Source organism: Aedes albopictus, chromosome 1 (genome assembly GCF_035046485.1).
Source record: "Aedes albopictus strain Foshan chromosome 1, AalbF5, whole genome shotgun sequence".
Classification (NCBI taxonomy): domain Eukaryota; kingdom Metazoa; phylum Arthropoda; class Insecta; order Diptera; family Culicidae; genus Aedes; species Aedes albopictus.
This window is the reverse complement of record NC_085136.1, coordinates 115,165,537-115,191,274: the sequence shown is the minus strand read 5'-3', so window position 1 is coordinate 115,191,274 and position 25,738 is coordinate 115,165,537. Positions and strand designations below refer to the sequence as shown.

The window sequence follows — 25,738 nt, the reverse complement described above, 5'->3', positions numbered from 1 at the left end:
TGAGACGGACGGGTTCGTTTCACGTGACGTGAGACGACTAATGTAAATCAAATGGGGCGAGTCGACTTTTGTCACCTCATTCGACTCGTCTCACCTCACACGCCACGCAGAGTAAGCCTGAATGCATACGTTTGCATGTGCGTGACAATTGTTTGACATATTTCCCATAGTATGTATAAACCTCCACGGAACGGACGCTATTTGTTCCAGGCATAATGGTTGCTTCATATGCACCGTGTTTATGCATGCATTACTACTTGAGCAGCATGGTTACTTGAGTAGTTTATAAGAGATCCTTGCAAATCGTATACTTGGTTATTTTCTACCCAACCTGACCCAGCCATGTCTGTATCCATGTATGTATCCATCAAAAAATTAAGAAAATTTTAATCTCATATGTGGTGTCTAATCACCAGTAGTAGCATTCGCGATTGTACCTTTAGTTCTAAGTACCTAATATGTTAGATTCTTAGTTCTATTAGTATGGTGTTATGTGATCATAGGATTACAGGTCAGAGACTAAGCAATCTTCATTTTTTAACTTCTATTTCATTATTTACCAACGGTAGCACTAACATTCTTACTCGATTCCTTATAAACTAAGGCACGTCAAAAATTAAAATACTATTCCTGCTCGGTCAAATGTGCTCCTCTCACGTAATGCTATTACTAGGCGGTGGTTGCAGCGCGTCCCTCAGAAGGATCACCACCCTTGGTCAGCGATTCCATCAGGGCTTAGTTTTCTGCTCGGTTTTCTGCAAGCCGTCCCGCGAGAGATGCTCCAGTGTCAGCCCATTGATGATGTAGAGATCACTGTCGAACTGTCCAGCCACGGTTTCCTTCTTGTCCTCGCGGGAGATCCAGCCTGATTGTGCCTCCATTATCTGTGCCGCGACGATGTCGCATCAGGATGTCCACTTCGTCCTCGATTTCCAGCTCGGTTTGCTTGTGGCGGACATGCTGATAACAGCGGCATTACCCAAGCAACCAAAAGTTCGGATAAAACGGTATGTTCGAGCTTAATCAGCTATTCGAAGGAGTACGAATAGCATTCTATACAGCCTACTTTTTAAGTAATTAACCGAACTTGAGTTCACAAAAAGTATACTTGTGCCGCTGTACGGAATGCTATTCAGCTCAAAAATAAATTTCGATGAAATTTAAAAAAAATGAAATTTTCCCTCAAAAGTAATTAATTATTAAAGAGATATTAGTACTTGTGGAATCCTTATTGATCAATTTCTTGAGTTACATTTTTATGTATTTTACTTACTAAGAGACTCGAACTCGTGTTTTCCTCGTTGAAAGCCGACGCCTTACCAATGCTCCATGTATGCGTTGTTGAGCACTGATGGATTTTAGTCAATGTGCTGATTTCATTTATTAAAGCTCAAACAGGTTCGAATGTGAACTGTTTCTGAACTTGAAGTTGTCTGCGTGAACTTTTCTGAACCCGAATTAACGACAAAGTTCAAAAGAAGTTTCCATGGAACTTCTTGTGAACTTGCACAGTTTGACATTTTCAGTTTGTTTTGGTCGGCAATTGTAAAAGTGCAAAGCAATAAATTAGTGCCAAGTTCGGTCATTGGCATCAGTTTATCAGTTTTCAATCACCGTGATTGCATTGATGATCATCGCGCGGACGCTAGAAGTGAGAAAGAGATCGTCAAGAAGCAAAGCTGGAAGTGTTCTCGCAGCCGGGAAATAAACTCCTGCGAAATTGTTGTACCCTGAGGGAGCCGAGACGGGAGCAGTCTTTTAGCTACACATTACGGATTCCTTTCGTTAATTGCAGGTAGGTACTGATGAAATATAATAGTGAAACAAAGTGTATTTGCAAAATTCACGCGAGATGTGGCCGATGAGCTCGATTTCCGAGTGATTTGATTGAATGAGAACATCTCCCGAGATTCGCTGTCTCCGAAGTTCAAGAGAAGTTCACTTTTGGTACTGTTAATATTTATACGAACTTTAGGCAGTAAGTTCAAAACAAGTTCGAAACAAGTTCAAAACGGAACATTTCAAGTTGGTGTTATATGTCTAATTGAACCAAATTTGAACTTTAGGGGCACGCAAAAATTCAACCTGAGTTCGATTAAAAATTAATTGAACTCTGCTCTAAAGTTCAAAGTAAGTTCTTTCTGAACATCTTTTCAATTTTAATGTCGTTTTGAAGAGAAATCAAAAGCATGTACAAGTACTTCCAAGTTCATAAACAATACATGTGTAACTTTTTGGAGAATGAAGTTCGACGAAGCCAGAATTGAACTAAATGTGAACTTCTGAGTCCGATCTTCAAGTGAAATCCGAACTTTTGGTTGCTTGGGTAGTTATCCAGCGCCGTCAGTCAGTCTTTGGGAGGATTTTTGGCCCTGAAGATGAACGAAATGTCGCCTCATTCCAAGCGCATGTCCGTGTTCACCAGAGTGCTGTCCAGCCGGAACGGTAAACGCAAACATTCCTAATGCAAAACAAAACTGCATTTCGTTTAGCCTGGTAGGTGGTTTGAGGGGTTTTGCCTGTCTGCCTGATTGGCCGGGCCGTTGGAAACACTTGCTGGAAAAGTAAATAATCATTAATTAGTGAAATCATGCTGTAAAATCTATGAAAATACCTGTTTTTTATGTAGGAATTCGTTTGACCTAAGTGCCGAATTCGTATCCGCTACGTCTTTCTCTTTCTTTCTTTCTTTCTCGCTTTGGCGCAGACCTATCGGTCCATTTCAGCCAAGTCTTGTTTTGCATTTGACAGTATTTAATGTCATTTAGGGTAATTGATCCGATCATGGAGGAGTTAAGCGCTGGGTTCATGTTTAAACTGACGGCAAAGTCAGGGAAACAGCGTATGGGATTCGGAGTGGAAGCAGCAGAAATGATTTACACGCGAGAACTACGTTCAACAATCGTTTAATCGAGCGAAAGGGAAAAATACATGTGATTGCGTGAAGCGCTAGTTTTGGACTGAAAAATGAAGTCTTTGTCTTCTCTCTCCACTTGCGGTAGGCGCAAGGTAGGGGTGCACACGTAGGTGCGCACTATCGCTTGGGATGTGTGTAGTGGTAGACGATGCACATTTCGACACTCCTCCTCATCGGGTATCCGCTTCACCCGTCGTCCACCATCCCGAGCATCTCGAAGAACTGCTTGTGTTTCTGAGGTCCCAGAGGCTTCGTTAAGATGTCTGCAACCATAGCGTCCGTTGAACAGTACACCAACTTGATCTCGTTCTTCTCGGCTAGTTCGTGAATGAATTTCTCTTTGGTGTCGATATGTTTTGATCGACGGTTCGACTTCTCTGTTTTCACGAACGCCAGGCACCCCTGGTTGTCCTCGTTCATGGTCGTTGGCTGGTTCTGAATCTCCCCGAAATCCCGCAGAAGCTGCCGCAACCAGATGGTCTCTTGGCAGGCCTCGGAGAGTGCGACATACTCCGCCTCCATTGACGAGAGTGTTACGCACGACTGTCGCCGACTCGTCCAGGATATCGCTCCTCCTCCAAAGTAGAATACCGAACCGGATGTTGATCGCCGGCTCTGGGGATCTCCAGCCCAATCGGAGTCTGAATACCCGATCAACGGTTGATTACTATTTCCGCCCAACTGTAGGTAACTGTCCTTCGTGGCTTTAAGATAGCGCAGTACGCGCTTAGCAGCGGTCCAATCTGCTTCGGACGGCGCGGCGAACTTGCGGCCGAGAATCGCCGTCGCAGCTGCTATGTCCGGTCGGGCAATGACTGACAGATAAAGCAATCCGCCAACCAAGCTTCTGTATACCGTTGAATCCTCGAGCAACTTGCTTGTTTCCTGCGACTTCAAATATCCCGGGTCCATGGGAGACTTTGCTGTCTTGGCTTGATCCATTCCGTGCTTGTCCAACAGCTTCTCAATGTACTGCTTCAACCGAACGAAGTACGCTCCGTCCTCGCGACGCACCTCCAGTCCAAGGAAGTGCCGAATCTCGCCAAGACTGGTTAATTCGAACTCTCGGGCAAGTCCTTGGTAGACCCGCTTCATTTCCGCTTCATCGGACGATGCCAGCAGCATGTCGTCGACATACACTAGCAGCAACACCGTAACTTCGCCATCTTTCTTCACATACAGGCACTGGTCCGCTGCCGACGCCTTGAATCCCAACTTGATCAGTACATCGTTCAGCCTCCTATTCCAGCATCGCGCCGATTGGCGCAACCCATAGATGCTCCGCTTAAGTCGACATACAAGCTCCTCCTGTCCTGGTACAGCAAATCCGGGCGGCTGGCGCATAAAAATCTCTTCTTCTAAGGTCCCATTAAGGTACGCCGTCTTAACGTCAAGATGGCGAACAACAAGTCCACGATTCGCAGCTACTGTCAAGAATGTCCGCAGCGTTGTCTGACGAGTAACCGGTGCGAACACCTGATCATAATCGATCCCGAACTGTTGCGTATGTCCTTGCGCCACAACTCTCGCCTTGAACTTTACCACCTCATCAGCTTCGTTGCGCTTAAGCTTAAAGACCCACTTGGATCCCACCAACTTGCGTCCTTTCGGCAGCGGTACTAGGTCCCAAGTACCATTGCGACGGTGGGAGTCCATTTCGTCCACCATGGCACTTCGCCACTCCGGATGTTCGATGGCCTCACGGTAACTGACGGGCTCTTCAAAAGCACAGGCCGCTATCCCCACGACGTAGTCGTCGAATCGTTTCGGTACGGCTCCCAGGTTCTTCCTGCTTGACCGGCGAGTACCGCCAGTAGCGCCTTCTTCTTCTTCCTCATCCTGGCTAGCGGAATGATAGTGCTCCTCATCGCTCACAGAGTCGTCGTCGTCTTCACGGAGGTCAGGCTTCTTCCGCAGCCCGATCGCCTCCTTAGGTTCATCCCTTCCTTCTTCGGACTTGGTGTCCGGAACCAAAACTGGCAATTCCACGGCTGACGTTCCATTGCCGAGCTCGATGAAGCGCGCATCCCGGCTGATGGTTATGGAATCCGTCTCTCGATCTACAAACCGGTAGCCCTTGTGTTCCATCGAGTAGCCCACAAAGTTCAGCTTCACCGCTTTCGAGTCGAGCTTGCTCCTCCTGGTTCCAGGGATATGGACGTAGGCTTCACTCCCAAACACCTTCAAGTGTCCAAGATCCGGTTTCCTACCCCACCACAGTTCATAGGGGGTTTTCGCGATCGACCTCGATGGCAGACGGTTCTGGAGGTACGTGGCGGTTAGGACGGCCTCGCCCCAAAACCGCTTCTCGAGCCCCGAATCAACGAGCATGCAGGTCGCCATCTCGTTGATCGACCTATTCTTCCTCTCTGCTACACCGTTGGACTGGGGGGAATAAGGAGTGGTGAACTGGGGCTGGATGCCCTCAGACTTGTAGAAACTCCTAAGCTCCTTATTGTCGAACTCGCCCCCACCGTCCGATCGAATAACGCGGGGTTTGCGTCCGAAATTGTTCTCCGCCCAGCGTACGTAGTCGATGATGTTCTGCGTGGCTTCCCATTTGTGCTTTAACAAGACTGTCACGGTGAATCGGCTGTAATCATCCACCAGGTGCATGACGTACCGATTGCCGCTCGGCGTCGTCGTCTTCATCGGCCCACACAAGTCCGTATGGATGATGTCCAGGACCTGGGTCGACTTCCTCTCGATAACAGCCGGAAAGGGTGCTCTAGCGGCTTTCCCCTCCATGCAACACTCGCAAATCAATCTTAGACCACAATCACTCACCTGGATTCCGGTGGCTAGGTTCTCCTTGAGAAGACGCTCGGCGGCCGCCCAGTCTCGGTGACCTAGACGACGGTGCCACTGATGCTGGCAGTCGGGTTTGTGTTGACCTACCGTTGCCTGCATCGAACGCTCACCTTGACGAAGATGGTATAGTCCACCGCAGCGGACACCTGCCGCTACGACGGATCCTTTCGAGTTAACTACTCGGCAGCCGTCACTGTTGAAGCACACTTCCAAATTCTTCTGCGCCAGCTTTTCCACGGATATCAAGCTGGTCGACAATCCCGGAACGTACTTCACTTCACTAATGTCGATTCTGATCGGCTCTTCGTCACCGTCAATCCCGTATACCACGCCACTGCCTTCGCCGAGAATTTGGGTTTTCTTCCCGTCGGCGAGGGTTATCCACCCGCCAGCGAATTCCCGAAGCGAGGCGAAAAACGATTTATCGTTTGTCATATGTGCACTTGCACCACTGTCGATTACCCATGATCGACTCTTCTCGTCACTCGCGGTGAAGGCAATGCCCTTGCTGTCACTCTGGACCACTTTTGCCTTCGCATTTTCACTTTTCTTCGCGGTGTTTTCTTCTTTCTTCGAAGCTTGAAGCTTCCTGCAATTCCGCCGGAGGTGGCCAACCTTCTTGCAGAAGTGGCACGCCCGGCTTTCTTTCTCCGGATAGCTTTCAGCAGACCGCATCGCCTTTTCCACTTTTCGCGCACTACCGGTATCACGCTCTAGCCGACGTTGATAATCGTCCATCAACCGCGATTTCACTACGTCGAGAGAAATGTCATCTTCCGACCGGCTATCAAGAGCAGTTACGAGTCCGTCAAAAGAAGGCGGAAGGCTTCGAAGAAGCAAGCAAATTTTCGTGTCCGAATCGAGGGTCGTTCCGGCGGCGTCCAATCGATCGAAGAGGTCATCGATTTCGAGCAAATGACGCTCTAAATCGCCGCGCTCCGGAAGGTTAGTCGAACACAATTTCTTTAATATCGAAACGCGCACTGAACGGGAGGACTTCTGGTGATATGCTTTAAGAGCATCGTACACTTCGCGAGCATGAACACAAGCTTTCACCAGGGGAAGCTGGCTATCTTCGAGTAGCAGCACTAGTGTCGCTTTCGCTTTACGGTCGGATTTCTCCCACGCTGCGGTACGATCCGCTGCGTCGGGAATGTCGTCCTCGACCACGTCCCACAAATCTTCTCGGCACAACAAATTTTCCACGCGCACTTTCCACGTAGCCCAATTCGATCCGTTGAGCCGCGGAACGGAAAATTTCGCATCACTCATGCCTGTTTTTGTTTTTCTCACTCAGGCGAATAATCCCCGTGCCGACTGGCAACACAAACACTGTTTTGTTTTCGTTCACTCTCGGTGGCGATCGTTGTGCTCGCACGGTACACTGTTTCTTCGTTCCCTTCTTCGAGCAGTGTTTACTCGGAACACTAGGGAAAATGGAACACTCTCTTCGCTTCTCCGTTCGTCGAGCTACGCTGGCTCGGAATTCTTCTTCCTTTCTTCTTCAGCTCCGGCAGAGGAATCACCACTTGCACAAGATGGCGCCCGAACACGTTCTTTCGCGATATTCACTTTTTCTGCTCGTCGCACACGCGGCGGAATACGAACCGACGACCGTTCCGAAAAACCCGGTCACAAAATCTTCACACCGATCCCGCTGGGCACCATAACCTGACGGCAAAGTCAGGGAAACAGCGTATGGGATTCGGAGTGGAAGCAGCAGAAATGATTTACACGCGAGAACTACGTTCAACAATCGTTTAATCGAGCGAAAGGGAAAAATACATGTGATTGCGTGAAGCGCTAGTTTTGGACTGAAAAATGAAGTCTTTGTCTTCTCTCTCCACTTGCGGTAGGCGCAAGGTAGGGGTGCACACGTAGGTGCGCACTATCGCTTGGGATGTGTGTAGTGGTAGACGATGCACATTTCGACATAAACCATAATTGTATCGCCCCAAGCAAACTTTTTACATGGATTGAATTCAAAATAATAAAATCCATCCTTAATCTACGGGAAAATAACGAAATATTGCCACTTTGATGTTGTTATGAGCATTTTATTCGTTTTTATCTGATAGATCATTGTGTTCCTAGTGTTGCGGTATGTGTTCCTAATGTTGCGGTATTTTGTTCCTATTGTTGCGGTATCCCATTGAAATCATATGGGATACCGCAACATTAGGAACACTACCGCAACAATAGGAACACAGCAGCAAACACATTTATGAAAATATTTTTTTAATATAGGTTTTTGGGCAAATCTTAAGCAAACAAATGGTGCAATCTCATAATTTAAGCACCATACATCTATTAAAAATACCTTTTGGTAACATTTCAGTCGAAAAAGTGCTCAATTGTCATTACCGCAACAATAGGTACTACCGCAACGATGGGAACAATTACCCTATTTACGAAACGATTACGAAAGTGAAATTTGATAAAGCTCTGATTTTCAGTACCGTGTTCTGGGCAAAAGCTTATTTAAGTTTATTTTTGTTTACGGTTTTAAAAATGTTTCAAACATTAACTTTAATTTCTCTCAAAAATTCGGCAATCTGTTTGATATTTTCAGTTTTATTTTCAGCAAGGATGGGTGCGATATCAGAATGGTTTGTTAAAATAGGATATTTTTGTCTATTTAAGTGAAATCTAGGGCAGTGGTGCAAAATGTGTGTCAGGTTTTCGGTGGTGTTGCATATTTCGCATTTGTCTGAATTAACGAGTTTCCAAGAATATAGTCTGTCTTTGGTTGCTGTGTGTCCAGTTCTAATTCTAGATAAAATGATAGTAAGGTCTGCTGGTAAATTTACGTTTTCAAACCAGGGTTTGTGATTAATGTTTTGAGAAATCTGGAAATGATATTTTCCTTTTTCTTGTGAAATGGTCTTGTACCTTTGATTCCATATACAGTATGTTTCTTTTTTGATGTTCAGTAGTAGGTCGCTTTTCGTTAATTTCAATTCTGCTATTTGATTCATATTATTTCCTAATTTAGCTGCCAGGTCCGCTCTATCGTTCCCTAACAGTCCGATATGTCCAGGTATCCATTGAATAATTATTGTTTTTTTGTAAAGATTTATTCTGTGATTAATTTCGTTTATTAAGTAGTTTTCGGTATTCTCTTTCTGTTTTAGTAATTCTGTTGCACTTTTTGAATCAGTTAAAATGACCGGATATTCTATATTCTGTTCTATTATGTGTTCTATGGCTTTTAGGATGGCCGCTAATTCCGCGTTCATAATCGTAAACTGAGTTTTTAGTCTACCGCTATATGAAATTTTTTCCTGACTGTCGTATACACCGTACCCTGTTCTATCATTGATCTTGGAACCGTCGGTATAAATAAGGTATTTGTCTGAGTACTGCGATCTAATCAAATCTAGAACCATCTGTTTTTGTGTACTAGTAGGAATATTCTTTTTCGTTAGGTTTGCAATTTCTGATTTAACTATGAGATTGCTTGCGGGATCGTTAGGCATTGGTATAGCTAACTGTAGTAAATGGAAGTTATTAATGTTGGCTGTTTTTTCTAAATAAGAACTGTGTTTATGCGGTTCATCTGAGTGTATAAATCTATTTAAAAATTGAACTATTGGGCTACTGTTGTGATAAATATTTTTTGAAATTTCTTTTAATGCTAGATATTCTGCTCTATCTTTCAGTGGTAATTCTCCTGTTTCCGCTAGAATGACATGATTCGGTGTTGACTTTAAATATCTCATTGCAGTTCTGATGTATAGATGCTGAGTGGTTTCGAGTTTTGAAAAGGAAGTTTTAGATGTATCTGCTGAAATTGTAAGGCCGTAATCTAAGTGAGGCTGCACGATTGCTTTGGTTATTCTAAGGGCAGTTTCAGGATGTGCTCCATTTTTCCTTTTTGTTATCATTTTAAGAATACTAATTTTTCTTTTGGCTTTAGTTACACAATGTTCTACATGTTTGTTGTAATTGAGACGGTGATCTATTATTATTCCTAAAAATTTATGGAACGGGTTTATTTCTATTAAAGTATTGTTTATAGTTATGTTAGTTGTTGGGTGAAATTTATTGGTGAAGATTACTGTTGCACATTTATCAGGATTAATTACCATATCTAATTCGTTAAGGGCATTTACGGTTTGATTTAAAAAGTTATTCATTTTGTCTTCTGCTTCTGTAATTGTTTTAGCTATGACCACAGCTGTGAAATCATCTGCATATTGAAAAAATATTCTGTCATAATCTGCAAGTGAGTGAATTTTCATGGTATATACATTGAATAAAACCGGGGATAGTGGACATCCTTGAGGAAGTCCTTTATTAGTAGTTTTTATTATTTCTTTACCGTTCGCGAGTTTTAGAATTATTTTTCTTTTTCTTAGGTATTGGTAAATCCAGTTGCTTAATTCAGGGGGTGTATTAATGTTATTAAGTATTTCAAGTAATTTAGCTATACTAACGTTATCGAAAGCTTTTGTTAAATCCAAAAACGTTGCAATTACTACTTCGTTATCTCTTTTAGCTTGTTTAATGTGGGAAATTAAAGCATTACGGCGTTTACCGCTGAAGTTTTTTGTTTGAAACCAAAAGAATAAGGGGGCAACAGTTTTTCTTTATTTAGGAAGTTAGTGAAAAGTTTTTTAACAACAAAATTTATTAGTTTAAGTAAAACACATAGCATTGAAATGGGTCTGTATGATTCTGCTTTCGAGGGGTCTTTGCTTTGTTTTAAAATGGGAACTATTTTTATTTCTCTCCAATCTTCTGGTATATCACCTGTTTTCAAAACTATGTTCAAAACTTCAGTTATTTTAATAAGCCAATTGATATTAAGATTTTTTAGTATTTGAAAGGAAAGACCATCAATTCCAGGAGCTGATGTATCTTTTTTAGAATGTATTATTTTGTTAAGTTCTGCGCAGGTTATGTTTGGGTTGAATTCCGTTAAGGTAATGTTATATTTAAGGGTTTGGTCTATTTCTGGAAAATTATTGTCAACAAATTTAAGAGCTAGGGTTTCGTCATTAAGTAGATGAATGTTATTTTTTTAAGGGAAACCTCCACTTATTCTTTTAACTATATTCCAAAGTTCTTTACATTTCATGTCCGGGTTAATAGATTCAATTAGTTTATTCCAATCATTTCTCGATGCCTTTCTTATCATTTGTTTTAGTTTTGCTTTCGCTTTTTTGAATAACATTAGATTTTCGTGTGTTTGATTTCTGAAATATTGAATCAGGTAATTATTTTTAACTTTCAGTTGTTCTTCTATGTCTTTATTCCACCATGATTTCGGGTTTCTATTGCTTTTTCTAGTATATTTCGATTCGTCTATTTTTTCTTTTATTACAGGCAAAATGTTATGTTGATCTTCTATGGTTTCCAAGTCGATATTATTTATACTTTCTATTGCTTTCGTTTTGTTAATGCATTCAATTTTATAGTCGTATTTCTTAGCAGAGTTGATGATTTCAAAAGTTATGATTCTGTGGTTACTCATTATTTCGTCAAAGTGTATGTTCCAATTTATTTTGTGGGCTATGTCTGATGAAGCGAAAGTTAAGTCTATTGTAGAGTGAGTAGTGTTCGGTGATTTTATAAGTGTAGGAGAACCGTCATTTAAGTTAACTAATACCGTATTTTGTAGTAAGTTTTCAAGTAACTCACCTCTAGGGCAATTATTTTGTTTTGGATTCCAGATTTGGTTGTGTGCATTAAAGTCGCCTGCAAATATCGTTGGTAGTTTGGTTTGTTCAATTAATTCAATTAACTTTTTCAGAGGTTCTTTAATGTCTTGATTCCTTACTGGTGGTGGAGGTATGTAGATAGAAATGATAAGTATTTGGTTTTCTGTATTTAGTGTTTTAATAGCTATAGTTTCTAAAGGATTTAAATCTGGTAAAGCAAATTCTTGAAAGGTTATTTCATTGCGGACTAGAATACCTACTCCGCCGTATCCATTTTGTCTTGAAAGTTTAACGAATTTATAACCATTAAATTTGTATTCTTCATTAGGTTTAATCCAAATTTCCTGTAAAAGGGCAATGTCAATGTTATTAATGGAAAGGAAGTTTTTGAGTGCTTTACGGGTGTCTGAAGGACGGATACTGGTAATGTTGTGTTGTACAAACTTTAGATTCCTGAAACTGGCCATACTGAACTAGTCCGTGTAGAGGTTCCTGCTGCAACTTCCGGTTCAATTATTGATTTGATCTGATCGCTTATGTTAATTAGCAAAATGTCGGTGTCAATTGTGTCTTTACCATTTCTGGATTTTTCTGCGTGTTTGAGAATGGATGACGGGCTTGGTGGTCTAGTGGCTACCGCTTCTGATTCGTATGCAGAAGGTCATGGGTTCAATCCCTGGCCCGTCCTTTTCATCCTACTTTGTATCTTTCTATCCACTTTCTCTCGCTCTCTCTTCTCTACATATACAACTCATGTATATTCATATGTTCATAGCCATCACTAGAACCAGAAACGAATTGAAAAAAGTCGTTTCCCTCCCTTCCAACTTCCACTCACAGCACAGTGTATATATAACGCCTATAAGTTATGCAACCAAAGCGTGCTGTGCCGCTTGACCTTATTCACCTTATTCACCACACAATCTATCACGAACACTATAAATAACCCTATCCATGGATCGCATCACCGACCCAACGGTGACTCCCAGATCTCCCATCCTGTCCGTCTAACAAATACCCCAGTCCGTGCGGGTTGTGGGACGCAGAGTGCTCTCGGTCTCTAGTAGCAACATCCAGTACACTCTAACATTCCTTTCCCTTCCCAGCTGACTATAAGGACTTGGCCGGCGCCGTTATTGATCAAATATGCATGAGCTGCTAAAATTGCACTTTGAGAATAAGTGGAATGTCCCAGCCCCTTATTCAGTTGGATCACAGTGCAACTGGTACCAGTTCAGATCAATCACGGAGGAGCAACCATTGACATGTATAGTCAGAATTGATCGTGTTTGAGAATGGATTTTTGAATGGCTGTTATTTTGCTGATGATGTTGGAAAAGTTTGTCTGCTCTATTGGGGGTTGTTTAAGTTGGTTTCCTGGTTTCTTAACTGTTCCTGTTTGTGATGTTTGTGGTCGAGTGTTCTGCCTTGCGTTGTTGCTGTCGTTACCAATCATTGGGGGGAATTCGGTCAGTGAGTCCAGTCTGTGTTGTGCCTGATTTGATTTGGGGAATTTGTTGGATGCCTCCATGAATGTGAGTCGTTCGTTTGCCATAACATATCGAATTTTGTCCTGTCGAATCCTTTCCGGACAGTTCCTGTCTGTTACCTTGTGTGTCTGTTTGCATTGAATGCAGTTTGTCGGGTTTATGCAAGGGTTTACGCAATCCTGTCCCTGTCCATCTTGTTCAGAACCGCAGTTTTCACAGCGGCCCTTCGCACTCTTACAAGCATTCACTCTATGTCCGTAACGCCAACACTTCTTACACATTTTGATGGGGAAGATGTAAGCCTCCACCATCTCGCAAACTCCGTAAATCGCGACACTTTCTGGAAGTTCCTGTCCTTCTACGAATATCTTGATTGAGTACGTCGGAATCAATACCCCATCCCTCATTCTGCTTATTCTTTCGACCTTCACCACCTTCTTCTTCCCTGCTGTCTGAATGTTGTTCAGTATTTCTTCCTCCGATAAGGAGGGAGCTACGTTCCTGACCACACCTACTGATTCCTTCAACATGTTCGGCACATACACCCTGTATTTGAATTCTTCCGTTAGGAGCCTGGAGTTAATCAAATCTTCCGCCTCTTTTGGTCGATTGAAACTAACCCTGTAACGTCCCTGTCCTGCGAATTTCAGTTCCTTGTAGTTTTTTATTCCGATATTGTGCAGCATTTTCGCGACTTCCATGGCATGCATGGGTTTGTCAGCTTGATTGATCCTTTCCAAAAAGAAAACCGTGTTCGTTGTGTTCTTAATCCAGTTGTCTCTGGTTGCGTATTTGTTCGTTTTTGGGTCCTTTTTCGTGTTTCTTTTCTTTTCCTCCCCGATTCCATCATTCATTTCCAGTTCGATTCCTTGATTTTCATCCACATTCATTTTTTCCATCTGTTTCTTTCCGGCCATTTCTTTTTTGTGTACCATTTCTGTTCCTGTGTCGATTCTGTAGGTTTTTGACTTTTGATTTTCAATAATTTCCTCCAACTTTCTCCTTATTCCACATCTTCCCGTTGCTACATCAGATTTACCTGGGACAGAGTCCAGACTTACGCCATTTTGGTCCTCAAATCCCAGAAACTCGTTTTCATCAACGCTCATCCACCAAACCTAACCTATATTTACACCACTTACCTCTAAAAATACAATAAAACTATTTTTTTTCTCTCAGATTACCGAATTCAAGGATAATATAAAATTAATGGAACTTAAAAAAAACTTAACTCGAAACTTAAATTAACTATTTACACCATAAACTAATCCTTCACTTCCAATCGAGAAATATCAAATTCCTTCAACCAAAAAACCGCGTGTTCGCGAAACAAGCTCAAACAAGACCAGCTATCACTTTCCGATGTTGCTGCTTTGAACGTTGGCGCGAGAATGGATGATCCGCTACACGCCAAGGTCAGTTTACCCATAAATAGGTAATTTATTTACCCATATTTGGGTTTCATATGCATTGCCTATTTTATGCGTAAAATAAACTGATTAAAAACGGTAAAATTCACTCATATTATAAGTAAAGCCATTTTACCCAAATATGAGTAGCTGCAATTACCCATATTTGGATGAAAACTAAATAATTGACAACATTCATGTGGACAATGTCCGACAAACAAGAACGGAGACAAGTCGGGTGAGAATTTGCAATTATTGAAGTTTTGTGATAAGAGGAATCTGTTTTGATAGGTAAGTTAAGGAATTTGGATTATTAATCATCAAATAAGATTAAATTGATATTGATTATAATGCTCACTCTGTTCCTTTAAAGCTCCTTTGATGACGGAATCGATGCGCAGAACTTTTGGTAGAGCTGTTGCCGGAGTACCTGACACCTGCCCAAACGTGATGCCAAACGGTTCCGGAGAGCCACTGCGGAAACAAGGTGGCAGTAACGATGAGTTTAGGACGTACGTGCTTCGACCGGAACACCGGAACTGAACAGTATGAGATCCAATGGCCCTTCACCGGCATGCGATTTTCAACAATGATTCCGACGATTTGGTACCAGTGCAACGCTTTCGCCAAGGAAATCCTTCGGAGAGGACGACGTCAAACTTGATTCCGAATATTAGACGCGAGCATGGAGATAATGATTGTTCTGTTCACAGGCAACCCTGATAAAAAGTATCATAAAAATACGATAAATTTTATTGTTACAACACCATTTTTTCGAAAAATATTCACCATTAAACATATTGTAATTTACACAACACACTCATCATCACCCCTATTGTTCTATACCATTCGGCGAATGGTAAATGGCACTTTTACAATAAAAAATGGTGGTCGTTATGTATCTTAACCATAAAATTTTGAGAAAATTTTCATACACTTTTTCGCGAAAAACAATAGAATGTATTGTGTTTTTATGAGACATTTTTAGGGCAATTTTCAAAAGATAACAATATATCTTAATGTTTTTTCATTGTTCTTACAATACAAATACAATTAATTGAATGGCGTCAAATGAATCGTTGTTACAATAAAAATACAATAATATTTGTTGTTATTTGTAAGCAGTTTTCGCTTTTGAAAATCCATAGAATTTATATTTCCCGCTAACATTTATATCCAGCATTTACGAGCACTAACGTCCGCCAGAATGATATGCACATTTTATGATAAGAATCAAACACTCTGATGTATGTCTGGTATTTGGGTATGTATTGCTTGGCAGCTGTTGATAAGATCTATCTTCAATCTTTTCAAATAACTGCCAAATATCACAAGTCAGACCTCAGGTCGTATGATCCATATCATAAATCGTTCACAATTCATGTGGCCATTAGTATCTGTAAATGCTGGAGAAAAATGTTACCGAGAAATATGAATTCTTTGGTTTTTCAAAGGCGAAATCTGTTTACATAACAACAAATATTATTGCATGTTTATTTTAACATCGGTTCAATTGACCCCATTAAACTAATTGTATTTGTATTGTTATCAATGGCAGTTTACTATTTACTAGATTCCTTTAATTTATTGGAAAACATTAGAAAAATCATTGTTCATCGTTTTCTTGTCTTAACATCCTTACTTGACTAAACCTGCTTTTCAGCTAGTTTTCTATAAGTACTTCCTCAGTTATTCATTGAGAGCTTCCTCTGCCAACACGGCTTGACGTCTGTCAGTTTTAGCGAATAACATTCGATAACCGAAACATCTACTGTACTCAAATTTAAAACGAAAACTATAAAAAAATGTGTCAAGTGATTTTGTATTTGATTATACAATCATGATCCAAGCAACAATAATACTTATTGTTATTCATTTGTTACAAATTGTTTTAAGTGTAATTGAGAAATAAACTCTTTTTTAATAAAAAGTCCATGAGAACTTTGCAGGCACTTTTGCAACTATTTAAAAACAACTTAAATTAATTTTTACTGATATTGGGTTTCTCATCAATGTTTAGACTACACACTTAGAAAATAAAAACGAACTCGGTTCAATTTTTAACCGAATTGAATCGGTAATAAAAAAGGAACCGAAGAAAATGTTAATTTGGCAGTTTGTTATTGTACAAAACCGAAATTTCGGTTATGCCGAGTAAAAATAACAAAATTGTTTGTCACCCGAACCGAATAACTCGGTAAATCAGTGATGTTTACACGTTCGGTGCTTGAAAACCGAAAAAACTCGGTGAAACAAACCGAATTTTGCTTGAATGTATAAACGTCAAGACGCTGAACTTCACGCCGGATATTTTAACCGACAAACTCGGTTGTTTCCAGTCATCCAGTCGTCAGCCATTGTTTTTTTCCTGGCTAGTTGCTCGTGTGCTGAAGATGTAGATTTTAACGGGAAATATTAAAAATCTGAGATTCCACGGAATTAATAAACCAGGTAAATTGAAATACAACTGAAGTATTTATTCTCTCGATAATTGAAACAATTGTAATCATGTTGCAGATATCCTGATCGTCTTCTATACCATGATCTATTTCTTGCAAAAAGTGTATCGATGATCCAGCCTGCCTGTCATTGGGCTTGCCGCAATGTTTTTCAACTGGAGAGTGTATGTGATTTGTGTGCCACAAATTTAAATAAATAAGGAAACATTTGCGCAAAGAATAATAAACAAAATGACTATCTAAATGTTGAGCGTATATTTATTTCATAAAAATCGATAATTTTTATTAAAACTAGGAGGGGAGGGTGCACTGCTAATAAGAACCGAGTTCGGTAGTTTTGACAGTAAGCGCAAAGGAACCGATGTTCGGTTGTCATTGGAAATTTGAGTTATAACAACCGAACATGGTCGGTAAATTTGACAGTTCATGCAATCAAAACGCTTTAACGAGGGCTCGGTAGTACCTTCTTGAACCGAGCAGGAAACCGAGCGTTCAGCAGATAAAAACTCGGTTCAAAATCAACCGAGTTCGGTTATATTTTCTAAGTGTGATATATATATGCGCGCACATAAACGTTCTCCACGCAAGGTTGCACATAAAATCTAATAGTCGGATGGAAAATATGTGCAGCGGCATTTATATTCTAAATGCGTAATTTGAATTTATGTGTGATGCATTTATTTTTCGAGTGCAAAGCTTGATAGCAAAATTCTATGTGTGGGCACATGGAAACTAGATGCGGATTTTTCTTAGTGTGGAATAGGGCACTGCACTGTTTTGATTTTGTATGGGATTTTGACGTTTCTTGGCCTTGTTGTTTACAAAATTACTGTAAGAGTGAAAGAGAAGGCGAGAATTTCATGCAGTTCCCTATGATGCACTTGGATTTTCGTTTCATTTATGAGTACACGCTAACTCACACCGACACAGCGGCTGTGTTGGTCGCTCTCAAATCGACCCTCTTTACATGCCGCACATTTCATGTGTTGCATGGGTCGTACTCATTCCTGTGTTCGGGGGCATGGGAAGGCTTCATTTTTTGGAACGGCTGGAATATGGAATCCGATTCCATGTTTGTTTTTGTTTTTGGGCAATTCAAAAAATCATCTCATTTTCATGATTTTCAGAGATTTTTTCGATCGAACAGCTGAAGCAGATGGAAATGCGTCAAAAACATTCCCATTCCCACCTGCTTTCCAGCTATTTGCTGGAAAAAATCCCGAAAATCAACTCCATCTTACCAAGTGGCCAACTGTTTGGCCGCGGCTCGGGAGACGTTTGACTGTTCCGTTTCCACTGAGCCGCACAAAAATGAGTATGAGGCCGGGAACACATGGAATGTGTGTGGCGCACACACATTTTAAACACATTCGGTCATTTGTGCATGTGTTGCAGCGCTCTGTGCGTTGTCAACACAGCCGATGAGCGAGAAAAAAATAGCGTGTAACTGAAATACTTCACCATGCTAAAAACACTATTTAAACCGCATTTTTCAATAGTGGTGCACGCCAATAGAATGATAATTATGTTTTATGAAAGAGGATAACACTTGGGATAACAAATTCGACCACTTAAATCCAATTAATCGGCGCCTGTAACCATTGAGAGACTAGCGCGCACCAGTGAGACACTAATGCTCTGACGGGTGAAGCACAAGGTGCGACCGGGTGGGAGACTACCGAGTGCTACGATGAGCGGAAAAGTTTTTCAAACGAATCGAGTGATTAGAAAAATGTATGAAACGATTCAAATTCTGCATGAAAGTGTATCATTGAAACGAAATTGTACGCCCCTGGTTGTGGTTTTCATAACCAGAGGCGCGCGCATCGTTTTTCTATGCGTTTGACGTTTCACACTAGCGCCTTCTGTTGACGATATTGCACAACACAGTGATTCGTGCAACTTTTCCACCAGGTGATGGTAGTGTGAACTGGGCGATGGATGTCCATGAAAATTGTTCAAGGTGCTACGTCTGTTTGTCTGTGATTGCAGTATTTTGTGTGCGTAGATTTGCACAGTTATTTTCCCACTGTGCATTGGATTTCGAATACTGCAGTTCAACAATAAAATATTATGTTCATGATTACATGTGACTTGGCGAGCATTGGGCGCGACCGAGGATGGAGAGCGGTAGCCACAAACCAAGTATTATCTACAATAGTTGATTATGTCTTGTCTTAATGATGTTGAACAAATAAATGTAATGATTGCATGTAGCGACAGAAACGGGTCTTGTTATTGTTTTATCATATTGGACGCTTATAATGTCTGGCATTTTGATTGGGGGTGCAATCTGTGGAAAAGATAACCTCGGAATTTTGTGTTGAACTTGAATTCAGGTTAGCAGCTACGTCTTCGAGTCTTCTCGTGGCGTAGCGGCAACGCGCCTGTCTAGTGAGTAGGAGTCGTGAGTTCGGGTCTCACCGAGATGACGAGTAACTTTTTCGCAAATTTCACCTCAATTTGTCCATTTCTCATTTTGATAAATGGTGAATTAAAAAAAAAACGTTTTCCGATTCATCTTTTATTATCTTGATACATTTTGATGCCAAGAACAAAAATATAAGTGCTTTATTTTGATCATAACACTCCCTATTGTAACGATTATGTTATAGAAAAAAGGGTCGTTTTACCATAAAACTAGTCTCACGTTAGCACAAAATGTTGAAAATTAATAAATAAGAGTTTAAAGACAAAAAACGCGTTCCGATAGGGTTCGAACCCGTGAATCTGCATTCGCTGTACCGGCGCTTTAGCCACCCGGATAAAAATTCCAATACAAATACAATACATAACAAAAATACTACAGTAGACGTTCGGTTGGTGCAAATTGTTTAACTGCAATGCTTTTTAACTGCAAGTCCGGTAAGTGCAACAAAACTCAAGTGGCAATAGCGTGGCGCTACAATCGGTTAATTTCCCATACTAATTTAATTCACCACTTCAAATGTTTCAATTCATCACTGACTGTGGCAATATGGTGTTTGATGGCGTTAGTGTTGTCATCGTGTATTGGTTTGCAACCTTACACTGAGCGAAAAATCCATATTGAGTTTATGTGTGGGGTATATAGATATTTGTAATAAAACCATAACAATGTTTTCTATGTGTAGGCCATATAAAAAAGTATAGGTGGATACACATATAATTCATGAAGAATTATTGATAAAAACAATAAGGGCTGTTATTAATACTAAAACGCGATTCTTATGCAGTTTAAAATCTTGCATATAATTTACTTTTAATCATACACGTGGTTTTTTTTTTCATTCTATTTTATTTAACAAAATATAACGAGGCATCAATCTCGGTATCAATAATACATTGATAATAAGACTATCATTCGAGGAATTGGAATAACAATCACTTGGTTTCGGTTGACGATTATTGCTTCTTCCAATCGAACCGAGGGCTCAGGTTTTCGCTGCGGTCGGGGCTGTGATTGTCGTTGCCTGCGCGGGTCGCAGCGCGATCTGGATGATGGATCCTTTAAATTGAAAAATGGGTTGGTATAACCGCATGGATTTACCTGTTAGATCACTTTACTTACGTGTTATGCGGAAAATAGCTCGGCGGCATGCTCCCGTGCGTTTGGTGGTGCGTGTTTGGGGAATCTGAAATGGAAGTGCGTCGAAAATATCAGCCACAACTTATGGAAGTTAAGTTAAGTGTGATAACTCACCTTTGGAAGTTCATAACTAGCTGTTTCCAGAATCTGTTTCAATGGAAGAAAGCGCGACGAAAAAGTTAAATGTTTTGATTTGTCTGCTGCTGCCTCGGCTGTTGCCTTAACTGCCGCTATCTAATTTGACTCATGATATTTCAAAAAGATAGGTATGGATTTTATGTGTGAGATGTTATGGTTTTTGGCTATAAGCTTTTACACATATATTTTGATATCGGATGCTATTAAAAGCAATTATATTCATTTATAGGCTGCATGTGTATGGTTCAATTGAATTATATGCGTAGTTACTCATATAAAAAAGTATTGGATTTTTTGCAGTGTACTCAAGTAAAGATTCAAATCCTTACACAACTTTCCGAATGAAATTTGTTCTAGCCTGGATGTCTGTTCTTTGTGGTATGGTGGCGTAAAAAATTCTCTGTTACTGTAATGAATCCGGAAGAAACGCATAGGTATAATGATTTTGTTTCTAATTTGCAACTTTTTGCCCCAAGGCACAAATCGCTGCGATGCGGAACAAGTGCAAGCCAGCGATTTGTCCATACAAGAAAAATGATTTTACTTTTAATGTGGTGGCGCCATCTCTGATAAAAACAAGCTTTGATTTCTTACTATTGAAAGGAAATATGAAAATATGGAGTACAATATGCTATACTCTGAAAGAAGTTGGTAAATATCATTAGATCAGTTCATTTAATTTAATAAACAAAGTGTATTTATAATTTCTGAAACAGTATATATTGCACATCTCGGCTTCTTCCGTCCCTGCTAAGCGTATTTAATTTTATTTATAAAAACTTATTTCGTTATCCGATAGTCAATGACCAACATTATGTACCTTCCATTCACACTTTTTTTAATACATGGACAACCGTTTGGAATAAAATATCAACATTTAGATGTATTCCTCCTAAACTTTTTTAGACCTTCAAGCGATAGTTTCGCCTCCCGTATGATCGATTGCGTTCTAGCCACTATTCCCAGTAGACGACAGCGTATCGACCACGTGTTTGATGTTTCTAATTCTTTTCTCGGCATCGGTCCTTGCCACCGTGGAGGTAAGCGTACGGGCATCTCTCTCCATGATGTCAAAGATACTCTGCAGCTCGTCCACAAAGTTAAACTGCGAGCAGAGCTTCTTGAGCTCGTGGCAGCATTTCATGATTTCTGCTTCTTTTTCGTCGAGAGCATATTTCACGGCAGTGATGTCGCTGTCCAGGTTACCGATTTTAGACTGTATTTTCTCATTTTTTCTCATGCTCTGATCATAGGCGTTTTTTACATCTTGGAGAATTTCCTCGAAGGTTTTTGTTTTCTTGACTGGTCGTACGTTGGCGTTGTAGTGTTTGTTGAGGGGATGGTTGCAGTTACAAAGCGGTTCAGCAAAAGATAAAAACGAGTTGATTATGTTATATGCTATGTTAAGTCTCGGGAATGCATTCAGTATGGTTCCAAGGATTAACTGGAATGGATTGACATTGGCCTTATTTTCGCGGCACGTATCCGAGCATAAAGAACAAATTGTACTGTAATAATCACATTGCTCAAATTCTGTGACTTCTACTTGCTTCGTGCGCTTGTAGTCGGAATATTTTTTTATGTCAGTGGATATACTCTTCTGTGTGATTTTCATAACATCTAGTTCGCTTTGAAGACTCTGGAATTTCTTCACCTCTAGCAAAATGCTATGCAGCTGCGATTTTATCATGTCTCTTTTCATGCGCATTTGTGTGAATGCTTCGGTTGCTTTGCCACTAAGCTGCGTCAAGCTCAGGATCAATTCTTCGATGGTTTCCATTGAGCTCTCCCATTCCTTTTCCACAGCTTTCTTCATACGCTCGTTGTCCATCCATTGTGATACTGGTCTACTGAGGGCACAGTTGTTCATGTAAAAAACGTTTGCTTCAGGAACAGTCCAAGGTTTCAAATGCACCATATCGAAGTTAACGGACGCAGCAGAACAGTTTGTTAGAACAACGACGAGGTTCTGCAGAAGGACGTCCGGTATTGAGCTTCTCAACAGACACAACGTGTTGCGTAGTGTTACTGTGGCTCGGGCCTGCGTTCCATTTATAACGAGGATGATTGCTGTCAGCAATCCGCTCTGCTCGGCAGCACCCATAATTTGCTGAATGTTGAAGTCATCCTGTACTACCCCTTCGGTATCACTGAGCCCTGGTGTATCTATGAAGTTGAAAATCGTGTCCTGCTTTCTGAAGTTATATACAGCACATGCTCTAGTTTTGCTTTTTGAAGCATCCTGAACGTTGTCTTCGTGGTGCTTAAGACCCTCGGTTGCTGCATGATACTTAGTGGGAACGGCAATTTTCAAATTGCCGGGTGTACCGTTATGGAAATAATTGGTCAAATAGTTTATCAGAGTTGATTTCCCTGAACCAGTTTCGCCCAACAGAATAACGTTGATCTCCTTTTGAATATATTGTTTCGACGACGTTTCCGAGGGTTCCATGACGAATGCAATTCACGAAGAATATATTTTGTATTGATCTGCGGAAAAAAGAGAAAACGGGTAATAATTAAAAAAGATTCTTGGTGGCACTGTCATCACTGCAGGTATCGTAAACGTTGAATTGGGATTGTCAAACTAATAAAATGTACCCTTATCTTTAAAAATTCGACACACTCAACCCTGATGGTATGATTCTCTATCAAAGTCCGAAACATCAACCCAACAAAAGCTTTTTAAAGAAACCACTTTTCGGACAGAATAAGCCAAAGACGAACAGAAACGACTGTAGAATCTGCCGGCGATCGAACAACTTGGACAATATGGCGTTCTGTCTACGTTGTGAAGAATGGTGGTAATGTGGTAATTGCTCGATACTGCCACCCATCGATCCACCTGGACAAGCAAGCACTCTGGTGAGTACGGTGAGTGAGTTTCTCATCTGTAGCGACGACATCTTCTGTCGGTCAGCCGTCTATCGTGTTTAGCACCTGGGTTACCACCATCAGGAATGTCAACTTTTGTACAGAGTCTGGAAAACCCCAAGACAGTCGATCTTAACAGACAAGGCAAAGGCCAGTCTTCAGTGTAGCCAGGAACAGCGTCAAAACTTGGAGATAAGGAGATGGAAGAAAACTACAGGCAAGATATGAAACGGAAACAACTGAAACTGAGGAAGCTTGCCAATGAAGCTATGTTGGTGTAGAGTCTAGAAGCGTATTGGCCCTTTGTATAAGTAGACAGATTGGACAACCCTGTCATGAATGGATCGACAGGGTGTACAAGTCAGATCCGGGAGAACAAAGCGAGAGTTGTGAGATGTCGAGTGCGTGTGTCTGATAAGAGTGAAAATATAAAGCGTAAAACTGAAAGTATGTGTTTTATTTATAATATATAGAATGTCCTCGATTCTACAGTTGGGTATAGTTAACAGCACAAATGAAGGTACAGATAACTTCAGAAAAAGTCATACAAAGTCTTGATCAACTGTGTAGATGGGGGAGTCTTGATCAACTTCTTTTTCGTTTCTTCTTGGCATCACGTCTGCTTAGAATTCTATGAGCACTTCTAGTGATATTATCAAAGAGCCTTCTCTGCCAATAAATGAATATCCTTAGACCACCGGTCCTATTTCATACAAATTGGCCAAGTTTGACGATATGGTGCTCGGTTTCTAGTAAACCGATTTGACAGAAATTTTGACAGCCGGTATTGAATTACGAGAATTTTGATTTGTATTAAATTGATTGAGTTCTGTTCACTACTTCCAAAGTTACAGATATGCAGTGCGACAAAACTCTAACACAAGATTTTAATGACAGTTATTTTATGGTCAATTCAACAAAAATGTCCCCAAGTTTAAATGACAGCGGTAATTTTAATATTTGTTTATTGCTGACTGCACCCCAAATTAGACTGACACAATAGTGTGCACACACCTTCAAAGTGTGATTGCAGCGCAGGACCAATTCGGATCGAGTTGGGGTCTTCGGTGCACTTATTCCTTGCAAATCAAGGAATAAGTGCACCGAAGACGTCGAGGCGATCCGAGGCAATTGTGCAATTTTATCACACTTTTTAGGCGTACCAAAAATAGTGTGATAGTCCAATTTGGGGTGCAGTCAGCAATATCAATCATCAAGCATCAGATGCTCTCATAAATCATTAGGTAATGGCAATCGTATTATTTTGTCGTTTTGTATATCTGTCCCTTTTGATGTAGTGAACAGAACTCAATCAATTAAATACAAATCAAAATTCACGTAACTCCATGGCGACTGTCAAATTTTCAGCCAAATCGGTTCACTAAAAAGCGAGCATTACATCGTCAAACTTGGCTTTTTGTATGTAAAATGGCTGGTGGTTTTATTATTTTGTCCAACACTGTTTTTATATGCGTATGCTTCCTATTCTTTATCTACGTAATGCCGATTCTGATAACACTCAAAAGTTATCTAAACTTTTTTCTGTGACCTTTATACTTACGTATCACGATTATCCGAACAGCGTTCCAAGAATTTCGAATATAAACTTTCACTGCTGATAAGCTAAGCACGACTGCTCCCTCCAACGATGTAGATTTTTCTGAACCATACACCCTACCATTCGTTAGTGATAATGAAACAAAGATACCATTATCGCAAATGATACATACAATTCATCCTTAATCGACATTGCACAACAAAAATATGAACCGGCCTCTATGGACACGTCCATTAACTACGTAAGGCTCTAAAAGGGGAAGGAGCGACAGGTTTGATTTAAAAAATGCTGTGTTTACAAAATTCTGCGATGGGATGGTCAAAAACTACTTAACCCTTCAGGAAGCGCGCCGTTGTAAAAAGTACAACACTACCAAAAAAAACCACGCTCGTCGTATACAGCACGAGCGCGGTGCAGTTTCAGCCGCTTAATGGCGCGCGTCCTGAATGGTTAACCCTCTAATACCCAATCCCGCCTTTAGACGGGGTATAGTTTGAGCATTTTTGTAATTTTCGTTTCGTGGAAAATCATTTTTTTTATATTTTTGGCTGATATTTAGGACTGTTCTGTACATCTCAAAATGGTTTTTGGTGTATTTTAAAGCGTATTTACATTTTTTAAAAATCATTGAAAAAATGATGTTTTGGTAACCTTTTAGAAGTCATTGTTTGTTTTGTATTGAATCGCTACAATTAACATATTTTAAATTTTTCCCAAATCATTCTATCCTTGTTTAATAGTTTAAGGGAATCGAATACACTGTAAAATTATTTTCCTTAAAATTACACGGAAAATAAAATTCCCCGTGAAAAAAATTTAAAATAATAATATTTCAACAATAATCATAA

The 25,738-nt window shown here is 40.6% G+C and overlaps 2 protein-coding genes across 2 annotated transcripts; both read right to left on the bottom strand.

Moving 5' to 3' along the window:
- Positions 1–12,667: 12,667 nt before the first annotated feature.
- Positions 12,668–13,819, bottom strand: LOC134289072 (uncharacterized). Its single transcript, XM_062855072.1, has one exon. The coding sequence runs from the start codon at positions 13,817–13,819 to the stop codon at positions 12,668–12,670; it is 1,152 nt and encodes a 383-aa protein (XP_062711056.1).
- Positions 13,820–21,407: 7,588 nt separating this feature from the next.
- On the bottom strand, positions 21,408–22,910 carry LOC109414092 (uncharacterized). The gene has a single exon (XM_019687835.3). It carries the CDS (start codon positions 22,908–22,910, stop codon positions 21,408–21,410), a length of 1,503 nt encoding a protein of 500 aa, XP_019543380.3.
- Between the last annotated feature and the right edge of the window lie 2,828 nt (positions 22,911–25,738).

What these genes read in the sequence shown, in the direction of transcription:
- LOC109414092 (XM_019687835.3), bottom strand. Translation starts at nt 22,910, where the DNA reads ATGGAACCCTCGGAAACGTCGTCGAAACAATATATTCAAAAGGAGATC.
- LOC134289072 (XM_062855072.1), bottom strand. Translation starts at nt 13,819, where the DNA reads ATGGTACACAAAAAAGAAATGGCCGGAAAGAAACAGATGGAAAAAATG.